The sequence below is a fragment of the Taudactylus pleione genome, unplaced genomic scaffold, assembly GCF_031769625.1.
Source record: "Taudactylus pleione unplaced genomic scaffold, aTauple2 ptg000089l, whole genome shotgun sequence".
In the NCBI taxonomy this organism is placed as follows: Eukaryota; Metazoa; Chordata; class Amphibia; order Anura; family Myobatrachidae; genus Taudactylus; species Taudactylus pleione.
The window spans coordinates 1-16,118 of NW_028284491.1; the positions used below are offsets into that span (position 1 = coordinate 1).

The following is a 16,118-nucleotide window of genomic DNA, read 5'->3' on the forward strand; positions in this document are numbered from 1 at the left end:
GCGTCGGGATTTCGACCTCCGGCATCCCGTGCGCTGGTCACCTAACTACATCCCGTACAGTAAAAGTAAATCAGACATCTCAAGGTGGCCAATAGCAAACTCACAGGATATGGTTCCAAAATGACATATTAGAGAGTTGGGGCTAGATTCACTAAGCGGATGCTTTTGGAAGGCGTTTTTGACCCAGAAATTTAAAGCGACAATTAATTAAATGCAAAACCAGCCGTATTTTACATCTATTATTATTGCGGTTTAAAATTTCGGGGTCAAAATCACAAACAATCGGCCAATTGCAACAGCTGATGCTTAGTAAATGTTGCCCCTGAGCTCTCTTCCATCAGTAGGACCTATGTAAGTTGCTAGTACTCACTGTGTGACAATGGTGAGTAAAACATCACCCTATTTGTGGCAGTCACACACTAAACCCCATTCAGAACTTCCTTGGTAAAATATTTAGGGGGGGGAATTAAATTCAACTCAATGGCCGTAAAATTCCCTCCACAAAGGACCGGCGCAAGAAACACTGCGACCAGTATGTTCGCTGGGGACAATTAGCAAAGATTGCCAACTGTAATAGAAGATAATGTGGGCAGCCAGACAGCCTGGTGATGTTTGGCGGCACAAGCACATGACTCTTCCTCCCTTGGAATAGAAAATTTGAGGTAACTATTTACTCACTGTAAATAGGAGACCATGATTCTCAGTAGTCAGTTGGGCATGATCTTTGTATTATTATTAATAACTATTATCTTTTATTTATAAAGGTGTCAAAGTGTGAGCAGGATGTAGTCAAAAAGGTCGACAATGAGAATGTCGACAGTTATATTGGTGTGATGACATTCTCAGAATGTTGACAGGTGAAATGTCAACAGTGTCAAAATGTCCACATCTACATTAGGTTTAGACTACAGGTGGGAGAGTTAGGCTTGGCTGCGACTTTTGGGGGGTGTAGGATTAGGCACTAGAGGGAGGATTAAGGGAGAAATACTCACCCCAAACGGTCTGTCAGAGGTCTGACCCGGAAGTCACAGTCACATGACCGTTGGGACCCAGAAACCGCAGTGGGCTCGCTGGAGCCATCGGCAGCAAGGTAATCACTGCTGGTCCATCATGGACGATATATCGTTATGTCATTACTGTCTACATTATGTATGTCTACATGGTGAATGTCGACATTATTACCATGTCGACATTCTCTTGTGATGAATGCAAACATCAGGAATGTGGAAAACTCATACCCAACCCAGTGTGAGCAGTGCCATACACGGTATAGATATATACCTACATTTCTAAATAAAGTAATAGAGAATAAGCACAATACACCACCGTTAACAATAGCTTAAGTGCATACACTACTGAAGCACCACACACTGGGAAGGACAAACAACAGGGGCAAGTGGAAGGCAACTCTGGTATATGAAAGAGCTTGCAGTGATGAGTCGCGAGGGAAAGGGGGGATTTTAGTCAATTCATTATGCTAGGATACCGTACCCAATATATGTGCGAGCATAGTGTCAGAGTCATTAAAGGGGAGTAGGAGACGAGGGAGTGGAGCATTGGTGACATATTATGTTAGGGGAAGAACAAGAGGAAAATATAAAAAGTTAGTGTGTGAAGTGGGAAGGGAACATGGAGAAGAGATAGAGGAGATGAGTGGCAAGTTATAAAGAGGGCTGGTAAGTAGCAATATATCAGGGGAGACTGGTAGAGACTCTGACTAGGTAGTGAGTTATAGAGGAGGGGTGTGTCACTATGAACCTGATAAAGCGAATTCTAACACACAGCCAATCAGCCTTGTCCTTGTGTTAATTCTTAAGTGTTAGCTACTAGATGTGTGCAGAGTAAATTCTGGGCCTGATTCAGAGCCGCTCGTAAGCGGCCGTTCATTCGCTCCGAGCGATGTTCGCACATCTGCGCATGCGTATGGGTCATAATGCGCATGCGCCAACCAGTCATTGCGGTCGGAAATCGAGCGCTCGCAAAATAGCAAGTGCCTGCTAATTTGAGTGACAGGATGAGGCGTTTGTGGGTGGTAACAGGGGAAGGTGCTTGAAAACGGGGAGTGGAGTTAGAACGCAGGCGTGCCAAACGGTCAAAACGGGCGTTTTAAGGGTGTGCATAATTAACAAAGCAGCGTCATCGGCCACGTCACTTGGTTGTTTCTTAGCCTGAACTGTTCGCATGATTGCGGTAGGAAAATCCTACCACAAGCACTGCGAGCAGTTCAGACGCCTTTCGATGTACTCGATTAATCAAATAAATAGCGGAGATGACGTAGGATGCGAGCGGCAGGGGGGCGTCTTTACAAAATAGCGAGCGCATGTTTTGTTCGCTCAGACATAGAGGCGTCAACAAATCGCAAAGAGCGAGCGCTCAATTTAAATAGCCGGCCTCTTTTTCTGAACGAGCGCGGATAGCGTCCGGCTCTGAATCAGGCCCTCTGTTTCTACCAGTTAGAGAGCAAATAATTGCAAGTGTTGTATAAATTATAATCAAGGCTAATATAAAAGTCACTGCTAAACTTTTCTGATTGTATAAACAAAGGATTGTTAAAATAACATGACTATTTCTTATAGGTAAGTGACACTACAATAGGTCTGACAATAAAAAAAGACCAACAAAAAGCAAGTGCTCCTCAAAAACATGCTCCGAAACATCAAAGAGCTCTTTACTCGGGCTGTTTTCTATGCTGAGCAAACACTTCTGGTGACATTAGTCCAAGACATGTTCAAAATGAGTGATTCACTGAGAGAGAAGGCAAACTGGGACAGTAAATCGATGTGCTGTATTCTCACAAATATTGGGTTAACTCCACTAAAATGTGTTTATTTGAACAGCAGTAAGAAAGCCTGCTGCATCTGTAATATCACGTAAGCCTATATCCTGTAACAATAGAAACCACGGCTCACAATATACCAATGACATTCATGGCCAACCTGATGTTATGCTCCACCTTCCTCTGTGCTTCAGCCATTTCTTTGTGTATGCGCAGCTGGCGAAGGAGTTCAGATTCCACTTGATTTTTTTGCTTTGGAAAAGCTGAAGCAACAGCGGATGCTGCGGCCTCCAATTCCGAGCTTACCGCCGTCTCTCTACGAGAGGGATATAAAGTAATTAGCGCTGGAATTTAACAAGCGCAACAGGACAAGTATCTAGACAATCTCAATTTGACCTTGGTCTTGTTCAAAAACTTGCAATAGTAGAATATGGTCCGGACATAAAAATATAAAACACATTTATATAATGGTCTGAAAACAATGTTGCCATATTAGTGAGTGTCATCAGCCCGAGACCTTATTTAGCAAAACTACATTCATTATTCCACACTAACACAAGCTCATGATTATATGTAATCCAAGTTGGACCAGGAGACCCAAACAAGCTGTTTTAACACCAAAGCATGAATAACACTGCAAAGGCAATCAATGGACAATGAATGGTCTGCTAACGTACCCAGAGAAGAGTAGGCATAGTCAATGAACGGCACAAGGGATGATGAAGACTCAGAACTCATAGTTTTGCATACTGATAGCTTTTAGGTCCCCACAAATATTGTTTCCACGGAAATCATTGAATTTTTAAAAAATTTCTACTTAATTATGTACAATGCAAATGCTTCCTTGAAAAAATCCACAAGTCTATAACCAGGATGAATGATCGGTCAACTTAATCTTAGGCTCTAGTAAGGGTATTTCAGAGACTAATTTTGCCAAATGTGACCTAAAAGCTACCAATATGTCAATCTCCAAGTTACAGATCTTCCAGAAATAGATAGTGTTGCGGGCGCTCGCTGATGGCTGTGGCAGTGTTATTATTTACTGCTAAATAGGTGGCACTCCATGCTTCAATCTGCCAGTTTAGCATTGACCGCTTACATCCCCGTACTTGCATTGGTTATCCAACACGAATATAGTGTTATAGCATCACATGGAAAGGTCACATGACCCGAGTGGCTTAGCTGTAGAAGTAGTAACTATCATTATGATGATGAAGAAGACGACAACATTTTCTGTGGGGGGTAGGGGGTGTTACACTAAAAAACCATGCATCAGCTTGTTTATAATGAATGTTGATCATAATTATGCCACTACAACTTGATATCTTTAAACAGTACGCTGTGCAGTTGGCAAAATGTGTACAGCTCTCAATGAGCCTCATGATGACTAGATTTCCGTAATTATTAGGTACTCCCATGTGTATCGGAAAAGGAAACCATGCTGCCTACTGCAGATTATAGGGCTATTTAAGGACACATTGGAATCCCTTGCCCAATTTCACTATGATACATTATATATGTTATCTATATCTTACTCCTCTGGTTGAACTTCTTCTGCCACCATCTGGAACATTTTACTGGCGCTTTCTATGGGCTGACGTTCTGCTAAATTTTGCTGTTTCATCCTCTTTTCCTTGATTGCCTGGAACTTCCGCTTTGAGCTTACTTCAACCTTCATGCCACTAATCAAGTCCAACAAGCTGTCTTTCTTTGATGACACAGAGGCCTCCTCCTTGACTGGCTCAGAGATCTTATCCTCGGTTTCACCAGGTGGTTTTGCGGCACCATCATCAGGAGTGGATTTTTCACAGCGCAGAACACTACCCAGAGTGAACCTTCTAAGGACCTGATCTGCATACCTACAGGAATAATATATGAAGAGGTTACAAAGCAGTACACATAAAAGGACTCTTCAACTTGTCTTACTATCGCTTAAATATCTTCTACATTTTTAGACTAAATAATGGTAAACAACAACCTGACAGACATTAGAATGAAGACTGGCCAGATTAACAGACCTACTCACTCCATACTTGCCTACTTTTGAAAAAGCTTTTCAGGGAGAGTGTGAAAGCAACACCTATGAGAGTGGCAGTAAAGTGGGCGTGTACTGCAACATCTGAGAGGCGTGTTATAAAATTTACTTACATCAAATGTAAACAATCCGCAAAGCAGTTCGTAAGATCTATTTGGTGATGAAAACGCACTGATACTTTTCAGAAAATTCAAGTAGCCATAGGGATCATTGTGCCTTATAACCAATGCAGGGAAATGATGATCCCATTTAAATGTATGCATCTCTGTTTTTTAATATATATAATAGCTTCATAAAGGGGGTAAGGTGCAATCAGGAGATTGCAAGACTCTTCATGGAGTCAGGGAGCTGCTACTATTTCTGGGAGCAGTGGGAAAACCACATTTGTGTCCAGCTTCTTGTAGGTGACTTGCTTGGCGGTAAGGTGGTCCTAAGCTGGCCCATTTTCTTGCTCTTCTACGTTTGTGCAGCACCTGGTATAAGCTATGTGCCCAGCTTCACACCCTAAACAATTGTGTATATTTATGCAATTATCACCTGCACTTTGGGATATTGTCAACCAATACAGTAGGTGGAATGGTTTAACAATTTCTTTGTTTTAAGTCAAGTTATTTGATATGCTTGAGCCATATGACTGTGCACTCTAAAGGCGTATTTATTAATTAAATGGTTGTTTATTTGTAAATAGATTTTTTTAATAAATTGAAATCTAGTGCAGCACACAAATGCCAAATTATTGTGTGTATATTATCCTAATTATACTGAATACATAGATTTGTTTTTCTTATTTTTGGATACAGAGTAAATGTAAAAAAAAAATTAAAAAAATTGATTTGCTCATTGTACACGATACTCAACATTGAAACAGTCAACGGACATAGGCCACCAATATAACAAAAGAATAAAAATTGATTAAAAAGATATTTTTCACCAGTGCTATAGCATTGCGCCCTGTGCCAGCCCCTGTCATATGTGATATCATGATGTAGCAGAACAAATCGCCTATACCCGGAACATAGCACCTGGTGTGTCTTAAGGACACCTGCCCATGCTGAAGAGTCACTCTCCAGGCACCCTGCAAGCTGTATACAGGTGCTGTCGGGGCAGCAACTGTGCTGTACCCTTGGGTCAGGTTTTCCACTAATGTCATGAATTCCATCACTGTTAAGCGCAATTGAAACAGCAGCTTGCTTTTTTTATTTGAACTGTAGAAAGTGGCCTTACCAAGACTGAATGAAAGTACTTATTTTAGGATTAGCCTGGTAGATATTTTTGTGAAAAAATAAAGCAATTAAGCAGCAGCTAAATAATATGTGTAACTGTAATTCAGGGTTTGCAAAGTACTTAAGAGAATTAGTGAATTCACAACTTCCTTCATATATTTATTATAGATTTCAACCTGAATCTTTGATTGGGATGCCGGCTCCAGAATCCCGACCGCCGGCATCCCGAAGTATCAGGGGTTAGGTTTAGGGTTAGGCACTAAGGAGAGTGTTAGGGACTAAGGGGGGAGGGTTAGGTTCAGACACCAGGGAGGGATTATTAGGGGTGTGGGTAAGGGTTAGTGGTAGGATACTTACAAAATGGTGTTGGGATTCTGTCGGGTTGCTGCTGTCGGTATTATGACGGCCGGGATCCCATACCCAACCTGATACAACATTGTGTCACACAATCACAGTACTTCCTCAAATATTCTCCATCACTGCCCCCACCAGTAACACCATCACTGCCCCATCACACACACCAGTGACACCATCACTGCCCCCATCACACACACCAGTGTCACCATCACTGCCCCCATCAGTGGGACACACACCAGTGACACCATCACTGCCCCCATGACACACACACCAGTGACACCATCACTGCCCCATCACACACACCAGACACACCATCACTGCCCCATCACACACACCAGTGACACCACCACTGCCCCATCACACACACCAGTGACACCACCACTGCCCCTATCACACACACTAGTGACACCACCACTGCCCCTATCACACACACTAGTGACACCACCACTGCCCCTATCACACACACTAGTGACACCACCACTGCCCCTATCACACACACTAGTGACACCATCACTGCCCCCATCAGTGGGACACACACACTAGTGACACCATCGCTGTCCCCATCAGTGGGACAAACACCAGTGACACCATTGCTGCCCCCATCAGTGGGACAAACACACTAGGGACACCATCGCTGTCCCCATCAGTGGGACACACACCAGTGACACCATCACTGTCCCCATCAGTGGGACACACACCAGTGACACCATCACTGTCCCCATCAGTGGGACACACACCAGTGACACCATCACTGTCCCCATCAGTGGGACACACACCAGTGACACCATCACTGTCCCCATCAGTGGGACACACACCAGTGACACCATCACTGTCCCCATCAGTGGGACACACACACCAGTGACACCATCACTGTCCCCATCAGTGGGACACACACACACTTGTGACACCATCACTGTCCCCATCAGTGGGACACACACACCAGTGACACCATCACTGTCCCCATCAGTGGGACACACACACCAGTGACACCATCACTGCCCCCATCAGTGGGACACACACACACTTGTGACACCATCACTGTCCCCATCAGTGGGACACACACACACTTGTGACACCATCACTGTCCCCATCAGTGGGACACACACACACTTGTGACACCATCACTGTCCCCATCAGTGGGACACACACACACTTGTGACACCATCACTGTCCCCATCAGTGGGACACACACACACTTGTGACACCATCACTGTCCCCATCAGTGGGACACACACACACTTGTGACACCATCACTGTCCCCATCAGTGGGACACACACACACTTGTGACACCATCACTGTCCCCATCAGTGGGACACACACACACTTGTGACACCATCACTGTCCCCATCAGTGGGACACACACACACTTGTGACACCATCACTGTCCCCATCAGTGGGACACACACACACCAGTGACACCATCACTGCCCCCATCAGTGGGACACACACACCAGTGACACCATCACTGCCCCCATCAGTGGGACACACACACCAGTGACACCATCACTGCCCCCATCAGTGGGACACACACACCAGTGACACCATCACTGCCCCCATCAGTGGGACACACACACCAGTGACACCATCACTGGCCCCATCAGTGGGACACACACACCAGTGACACCATCACTGCCCCCATCAGTGGGACACACACACCAGTGACACCATCACTGTCCCCATCAGTGGGACACACACACCAGTGACACCATCAGTTGGACAAACACCAGCGACACCATAACCGAACCCCTTCAGCAGTACATACACCAGTGACACCATCACTGCTTCCATCACACACACCATCACTGAGCCCATCAGTGGGATACACAGTCACACCAGTGTCACCATCGCCTCCCTTCAATGGGATACGAACTAGTGAGAACATAACAAAACGGCGTACCTGCTACCGGGCAGGGAACGGCCTCCTCCGCACAGGGACAGCAGGGTTCTCCGGTACATCTTTGCAGCCAGCGTGACCCTGACACGGGGGAAGGAACAGCAAGGACACAGCGTGCTGCAGTATGAGGTTTCCGGCCGGAAACTAGGTCCCGGAAAAAGGTTCCTATACTACAAATGTCGCTGCGGAAAAGAGGTAACGACGCCCATAGGCAGCGCAGCAGGAACGGGGAGAGACTCAAGTCACTGATTGTACTATAGAGGCAGCTGTCACAGTGGGATGGGACATCGAAAGAAAACATTGGAAGTACCGATGTTTTTAACATTGAATGCAAAACATTATTTAGATATAAACATTGGTTCTCTGAAACCGATGTTTACCGATTTTTTTTTTTTTTTAAGCAAACTATTTAAATATAATAGAATAAACTTATACTATGGCTATCTTCATGGAGGCAAACAGTGTATATATATATATATATATATATATACACACACACACACACAGAAAGCAGCACAAGAGGGTATTTGATTTCAAGGTGGCATTTTAAATTAGATGTGTTTGCACATGTTTTTATTTTCTTGCTGCAGTGACTGTAAATAGCTGTTTTGGGCTCATTATCTTTACTATCAAAGTGTTTCCACAAATGACTTTTGGGTGGTGCCATTTTATTTGTATTGTCAGTACTCACTGCTAGTGACAGACAGTATTGCAGAAGTGTTGTGTGTTACTGCTGGCTTTGCTCGCCACGCTTCGGGCACGGTGGCTCGCTACACTAGCCACATGGTTTTATTCCCCCTCTATGCCCACGTGGATGGTAGGGAATGACGTTGGACACTGGCTGATGATGTCATGGTCAATCTACGGAAGGGGATCTAGCTGTTACCCTCTCAGCTCCTCACCAATGTTGTCACTCCAGACACTTAGGCACCGCTGGGTCTGTCACATGCAGATTGCACATGCAGTGAGTGCCTGACAGTGACACTGTGAGACTGACAGCTCAGTTACCAATAGCTGCAGCAGCCAGACACCCCGGCAGCCAACCAGTATTCACTGAGAGCAGCACCAGTGACAGTGAGCCAGGGGTGGGACTGTCCTATGTGCTGCTACTAATTGGCTGACCAGAGTGTCTGTCACTCTGTCAGCCACCTCCCCCAGCAGCAGCATGCCCACAGCAGCCATAGTGTTTGTACTCTATTCTTAATAGTTGTAGTTTTAGTTGTAACTGACTAAAAAACAAGGAGAGAGCCAGCTGGCAGCCCAAAGCAGTGACAGCATCACAGTGTTACAAAAAAAAAAAAAAAACATTGGAAAAGCAGGGAAAACCATCGGGGGAGAAATCTTGCGATGGTAATGAAACATTGAATCAAAAACATTGCAGGGTTGAACATCGAAACCATTTAACCGATGTTTTCGATGAAACATCAGATGATTCCCATCCCTATGTCACACTGCAATGTCTAGCACATAGCTTCTGGCTGCAGTGTCATTAGCAGGCTGCGTCATACATGTCCTGTATGTAGTATGTATGTACAGAGGTGTATCTAGGGATCCGAGCGCCCCTGGCAAGGTAATGGACTGGCACACCCATAATGTCAGGAAGTGCCCCCCAGTAGTAGTGCCCCCAGTAGTAGTCCCCTCTATGCAGTGCCCCTAGTAGTACTCCCCCTATACAGTGCCCCCAGTAGTGGTCCCCCTATACAGTGCCCCCAGTAGTAGTCCCCCATATACAGTGCCCCAGTAGTAGTCCCCCTATACTGTGCCCCCAGTAGTAGTCCCCCTTATGCATTGCCCTGAGTAGTAGTTCCCCCTATACAGTTCCCCCAGTAGCGGCCCCCAGAATACAGTGCCCCCAGTAGCGCCCATCCCCCCATAACATGCCCCCAGTAGCGGCCACCCCCTATATAGTACCCCCTAGTAGCCACACTCACCACTGTGCTGTGCCAGGAAAAAAAAAGAAGCAACTTTCCTGATCCCCGCTCCTGCCAATGACCGCCGCTGTCCTCTCCTCCGGTCCCACTCTCGCTCTGCTCTATGGGATGGGAGAGATGTCATGAAATCTCTCCCATCACTCGCTGTGGGGAGAGCCGGAATACGGAGCTCATGAGTGAGCTCCAGCCGACTCCCTCCATGGACGCAGCAGCCAGTGAGAGTCTGTCTCTCATTGACTGGCTGCTATAACAAACGTGTGTTTGTAAACTATGTGGGGTAGACCGCTACTCACTGCACTCTGCCCTACACGTGGGGCCCGGGCGACTAGCGGGGTAGTCCACCCATTGGCTGCTGGCGGACGGCCGGCGCCCCTGGCGAGTGCCATCCTGGCCAAAGGGTAGATACGCCCCTGTGTATGTATGAGATGTATATATATGTTTGTATGAGTAAACACAAAATATGACGTTTTTTATGAAACAAAGTTGGAATCCCCCCTTGATGATTGATGTCCCTACTGTACTCTTTGAGCATAACTCACTAAAATGGGAGTACCGATGTGTCCACGTACACCCTACCCTCCAACATGAGCCCTTCCACCAGGTACATAATGCTCTGCTCCGGGACTTCCCTCCTATATTATATGATTGCAGTCACCTGTGTTGCACTAGGTAATTGATGAGACAGGAGTTTCACCACAGGTGTCTGCAATCATAAATTAAGAGGGAAGTCCAGGAAGAAAGTATTTTGTACCTAAATGTAACGGGTCATGTTGGAGGGGAAGCCGACGGACGGAATCCCAACCGCCGGCTTCCCGACTGTCTGATCCCGGCAAGGGTTCCGGTGCCTGTCATTTTACCTACACCGGGAGACTGACACCCGGCTTCCCGATCGAAGGTAAGCCGCGCGCGGACAGTCGCAGGGGGGGAGGGTTAGGTTAGGTGCTCCCGGGGGGGACTTAGGCGTAGGCACCCCCCCGGGAGGGTTAGGTTTAGGCAGCAGGGAAGGGGGGGTTAGGTTTAGGCACTTGGGGGGGAGGTTGGTTTATACTTACCTGTAGCGCAGTCGGGATCTTCACCTCTGCTGGGATTCGGCTGTCGGGATTTGAACCGCCGGCCGCATCATACCGATCCCTGTTGGAGGGTCTGCGTACACATAGCTTTGTTGCGCACACCATGGACTTTGCGACTTAGCTGCACCATGCAAGTTTTTCCTTAACCACTGAACTGGCTAGTATTTATTCTTTTTTTTTTCTAAATATATCCCCAAATCTGTCTTTTTTGTTTTTTATCAGCAAATTATGTAAATAAGAGCCATTTAAACCTGATTCAATATAATTTTTTTTTAACAAAAATATAAAATGATGTTTAAATATTAATTACATAATGTGATAATAAAAAAACAAATAACAATTTTGGAGACTTTTGGAGAAAATTTGTTTGAAAAACGTAACTGCGGAGTCGAGCAGGAAGGGGTGATGGGCAGGTGTGTGTGTCAGTGTATATGTATATATACAGTCAGGTCCATAAATATTGGGACACTGACAGAATTTTCAGATTTTGACCTCTATTCACCACCACAATGGTTTTGAAATGAAACAAACAAGATGTGCTTTAACTGCAGACTTTCAGATTTAATTTGAGGGTAATTACATCCAAATTGGGTGAATGGTGTAGGAATTACAACAGTTTCAATATGTGCCTCCCACTTTTTAAGGGGCCAAAAGTAATGGGACTATCAACTCAAAAGCTATTTCATGGACAGGTGTGGGCTATTCCCTCGTTATTTCATTATCAATTAAGCAGGTAAAAGGTCTGGAGTTGATTCTAGGTGTGACATTTGCATTTGGAATCAGTTGCTGTCAACTCTCAATATGAGATCCAAAGAGCTGTCACTATCAGTAAAGCAAGCCATCATTAGGCTGAAAAATCAAAACAAACCCATCAGAGAGATAGCAAAAACATTAGGTGTGGCCAAATCAACTGTTTGGATCATTCTTAAAAAGAAAGAACGCATTGGAGAGCTCAGCAACACCAAAAGACCCAGAAGACCATGGAAAACAACTGTGGTGGATGACAAAAGAACTATTTCCCTGGTGAAGAAAAACCCCTTCACAACAGTTGGCCAAGTCAAGAACACTCTCCAGGAGGTAGGTGTATATGTGTCAAAGTCAACAATCAAGAGAAGACTTCACAAGAGTGAATATAGAGGGTTCACCACAAGATGCAAACCATTGGTGAGCCACAAAAACAGGAAGACCAGATTAGAGTTTGCCGAACAACATCTAAAAAAGCCATTACAGTTCTGGAACAGCATTCTATGGACAGAAGAGACAAAGATCAACTTGTACCAGAGTGATGAGAAGAGAAGGAAAGGAACTGCTCATGATTCAAAACATACCACCTCATCAGTGAAACATGGTGGTGGTAGTGTCATGGTGTGGGCATGTATGGCTGCCAATGGAACTGATTCCCTTGTATTTATTGATGATCTGACTGCTGACAATAGCAGCAGAATGAATTCTGAAGTGTTTTGGGCAATATTATATGCTCATATTCAGTCAAATGCTTCAGAACTCAATGGACAGCGCTTCACAGTGCAGATGGACAATGACCCGAAGCATACTGCAAAACAACCAAAGAGTTTTTTAAGGCTAAAAAGTGGAATGTTATGCAATGGCCAAGTCAATCCCCTGACCTGAATCCGAATGAGCATGCATTTCACTTGATGAAGACAAAACTGAAGGGAAAATGCCCCAAGAACAAGCAGGAACTGAAGACATTTGCAGTAGATGCCTGGCAGAGCATCACCAGGGATGAAACCTAGTGTCTGGTGATGTCTATGCGTTCCCGACTTCAGGCTGTAATTGCCTGCAAAGGATTTGTAACAAAGTATTAAAAAGTGAAAGTTTGATTTAGGATTGTTTAGTTTGTCCCATTACTTTTGGCCCCTTAAAAAGTGGGAGGCACATATAGAAACCGCTGTAATTCCTACACCGTTCACCTGATTTCGATGTAATTACCCTCAAATTAAATCTGAAAGTCTGCAGTTAAATCACATCGTGTTTGTTTCATTTCAAAACCATTGTGGTGGTGAATAGAGGCCAAAATCTGAAAATTCTGTCAATGTCCCAATATTTATGGACCTGACTGTATATATTTATATGTCCAAAGTCCTGGTAAAGAACAAGACTGCACTCCAAATTTAAATGTAGAAAGGTGTTGTATTCAAAACATTACAGTGATAAATGCATCATGTAATGCTTTGAATACAACACTTTTCTACATTTAAATTTGGAGTGCTGCTTTGTTCTTTGCCAGGACTTTGGACATTTGCATGATTCTTTAGGAAGACACCCATAACGTTTTACAGGACATCCCGAGTGCCAGGCTATACAGATATATATATATATATATATATTTGTACATACACTATGTAGACAAAAGTGATTTGAAACCCCACGCAGGCAATGCCACTTGTCATGTTTCCAGGGCAACACTGGACTGGTTTACAGAAACTTCGGTAACTGCCCAGCTCAGAGTCCAGATCTTAACCCCACTGAGAATTGGAGCGACAGGTGCTTTCTAGGCTGACTCAATCTTCTTCTACTTAAGGCGGAATGGCAAAACATACCACCTGCTGTTATCCAGGAACTAGTAGACAGTTTTCCAAGAAGGGTGTCTGCTATTTTGGTGAAAAACTATATCCTGTCTGATATGGATACCTTGTATGAGGGACGCCAGTTCTAATTCTGCTTCAAACTCTGTATACACTCAGTGTTTGGGCCATATTTGGCCATAGTGGTGAAAAACCATTTCCTGATTTTGTGGATATCCCATTTGAAAGACTACAGTTCAACTTCAAACTCTGCTCCAAATTCTGAAAACACCTGGTGATGTCTTTGCCTTAATTGATGTAAACCACTGCAGAAGTCCTGTGTAGGATGAAACGTGTAGGGTGCTGGTGGCATCCTGTCTTTGAGCTCATACCCAGAGGGGTGTATGCAGAAATAACTCCATCTCTTCTATTAGTGGTGATTTCATAGACACCATTTTATTAGTGTAAGCCACACTTTTTATTCATGATAATTTTTATAAATTTATTACCATTTAAATAAAAATGAAACTTGATTTCAACTGATGAGTTGCCACTGGCCTTTTTTTGGGTGATTCTGGTGAGTGGGTATTTTTCAGATTCGTTGGATAAATGAGTACATGTTAAAGCGACGCCAGGAAAAGAAGACACAACTTTAAAGATTTTTGAATATATAATTTATTTATTAGACATATTGTCAAAATATACGCTAATTAAAACTGTACAATTAAGTGCAATTTCAGTTTGTATTCATTCTGGTATGGTAGTTAGCGCTCCAGGGGTATTTTTTATACATTTCAGACTATTTGAGTTCTGCTAACAGAGACTCTTCTTGAGGAGCAGCTTCACTTAATTGAGCACAAGAAAGGACATTTTTGGTGTATATATATATATATATATGCCCTTATATTATGGCTGAATAGAAAAAAACAGAAATCTCCATAGAGAGAGGGGGTGTTTAAGGGGATACACCCCAAAATCTATTGGAGGTTCCGGGCTGAAATTTCGCACATACGGGTAGAGCTGCCGCTCGGTGCTGCTTGCAAAATTTCAGGGCAAGAACATAAAACATTTGGATTTGGGAGTAATCTAAAGTTCCAACTGTCGCTTTTTTTCTGACATTCTCAATTAGGACCACTTTTCTGCTGTTCTCTATGGGGGATTTTTGGAAGGCATAACTCAGGATAGAGGGGGCGAATTTAGTCTTGGGGTTTGTTTAATTAGGTAGCTATTGTTCCACAATAGGGCCTTTTGGGGTTCAGGTAATTGAGAAAGTTACAATTTTTAAACTATTACCTCACAAATCCGCATTATACAGATAGGGCATTTCAATTCCTTTTGCAGCCTCAGTAGGAGCCTTTAGCAGGTGTACTCACTGTGGATTCACTTGGGTGCACCAAGATGGCTGAACTCTGCAGCGGAAGCCGGGACTTGGGAGAAGGAAGCCGGCGTTTGCTGCTGCCGGGATGCGGGGGGAAAAAGGGTAGGGTTAGCGGGCGTTAGCTGCGGTGGTGGATGGTAGCGCGCGTTAGCGGCTGCGGGCGGCGGTGTAGCAGGCATTAGGACCCGGGGGAGGTAGCAGCACACCTGCATCCGTATTTAAAAAACAAACACAAGTGACGCCGGTGGACTCCTTGCCCTGCAAGCCTCCTTTGCAGGCTTCTCCTCTCCCACTGAGTCACTGCCCGCCGACACTCCCCAAGACCTGATAGCTGCAGCTGTAAAGAACGGCACAGCCCTCTGCTCCTGAGCAGATACAGAGTGACTGTCCTGCATCCTGCCTGTCTGCAGTCTCGGATGTCCCTGCAGTCTCAGTGATCTTCCCATTGTTCCCAAGATCACCTGCAGTCAATACTACCTCTGCCCTGGGTGACTGATAACCAGGCAACCCTGGCCAATTAGGCACTTTGCTTCCAGCTGCTTCTGGGACTTGTAGTGCCACAACATCAGTTTTCCCTGTATGTGGCTTACCTCCTCAGCCTACCACTACCTCCATACCCTGTGACTCCCGGCTGCTGAGGTCCACACTTCTCTCCTCCTGCTATATTATATTGCTGTGACATAGCGATATGTTGGAACTGATTTTTCAAACCTCTCTCCAACCCCCCATAAACGACTGGAGTTTTGTTTGTTTTTTAATTTCATATATATTTTTTTAATTTATTTTTTTCTTCCTGATTCACTCCTTTTTATATATTAATATCTACCATGCCGAGAGGGAAGAAAACCACTGACGGTAACCTCACCCCTTATCTTACAAAACAGAAGCCCCCACCAGTCTCCTCGATGGCTCCACCCGACCCAGCGCC

The 16,118-nt window shown here is 44.7% G+C and overlaps 1 protein-coding gene across 1 annotated transcript; it reads right to left on the reverse strand.

Moving 5' to 3' along the window:
• Nucleotides 1-2,890: 2,890 nt before the first annotated feature.
• On the reverse strand, nt 2,891-8,488 carry LOC148527261 (small ribosomal subunit protein mS31-like). The gene is made up of 3 exons (XM_088469221.1): nt 8,290-8,488; nt 4,312-4,635; nt 2,891-3,092 (listed from the first exon to the last, which is right to left on the reverse strand). Exons 1-3 carry the CDS (start codon nt 8,346-8,348, stop codon nt 2,906-2,908), a joined length of 570 nt encoding a protein of 189 aa, XP_088325347.1. The 5' UTR covers nt 8,349-8,488; the 3' UTR covers nt 2,891-2,905.
• Between the last annotated feature and the right edge of the window lie 7,630 nt (nt 8,489-16,118).

What these genes read in the sequence shown, in the direction of transcription:
- LOC148527261 (XM_088469221.1), bottom strand. Translation starts at nt 8,348, where the DNA reads ATGTACCGGAGAACCCTGCTGTCCCTGTGCGGAGGAGGCCGTTCCCTG. An exon ending in CGTTCCCTGCCCGGTAGCAG is followed by an intron (nt 4,636 to 8,289) that starts GTACGCCGTTTT and finishes TTATTCCTGTAG; the next exon opens with GTATGCAGATCAGGTCCTTA. An exon ending in GAAGAAGTTCAACCAGAGGA is followed by an intron (nt 3,093 to 4,311) that starts GTAAGATATAGA and finishes TCCCTCTCGTAG; the next exon opens with AGAGACGGCGGTAAGCTCGG.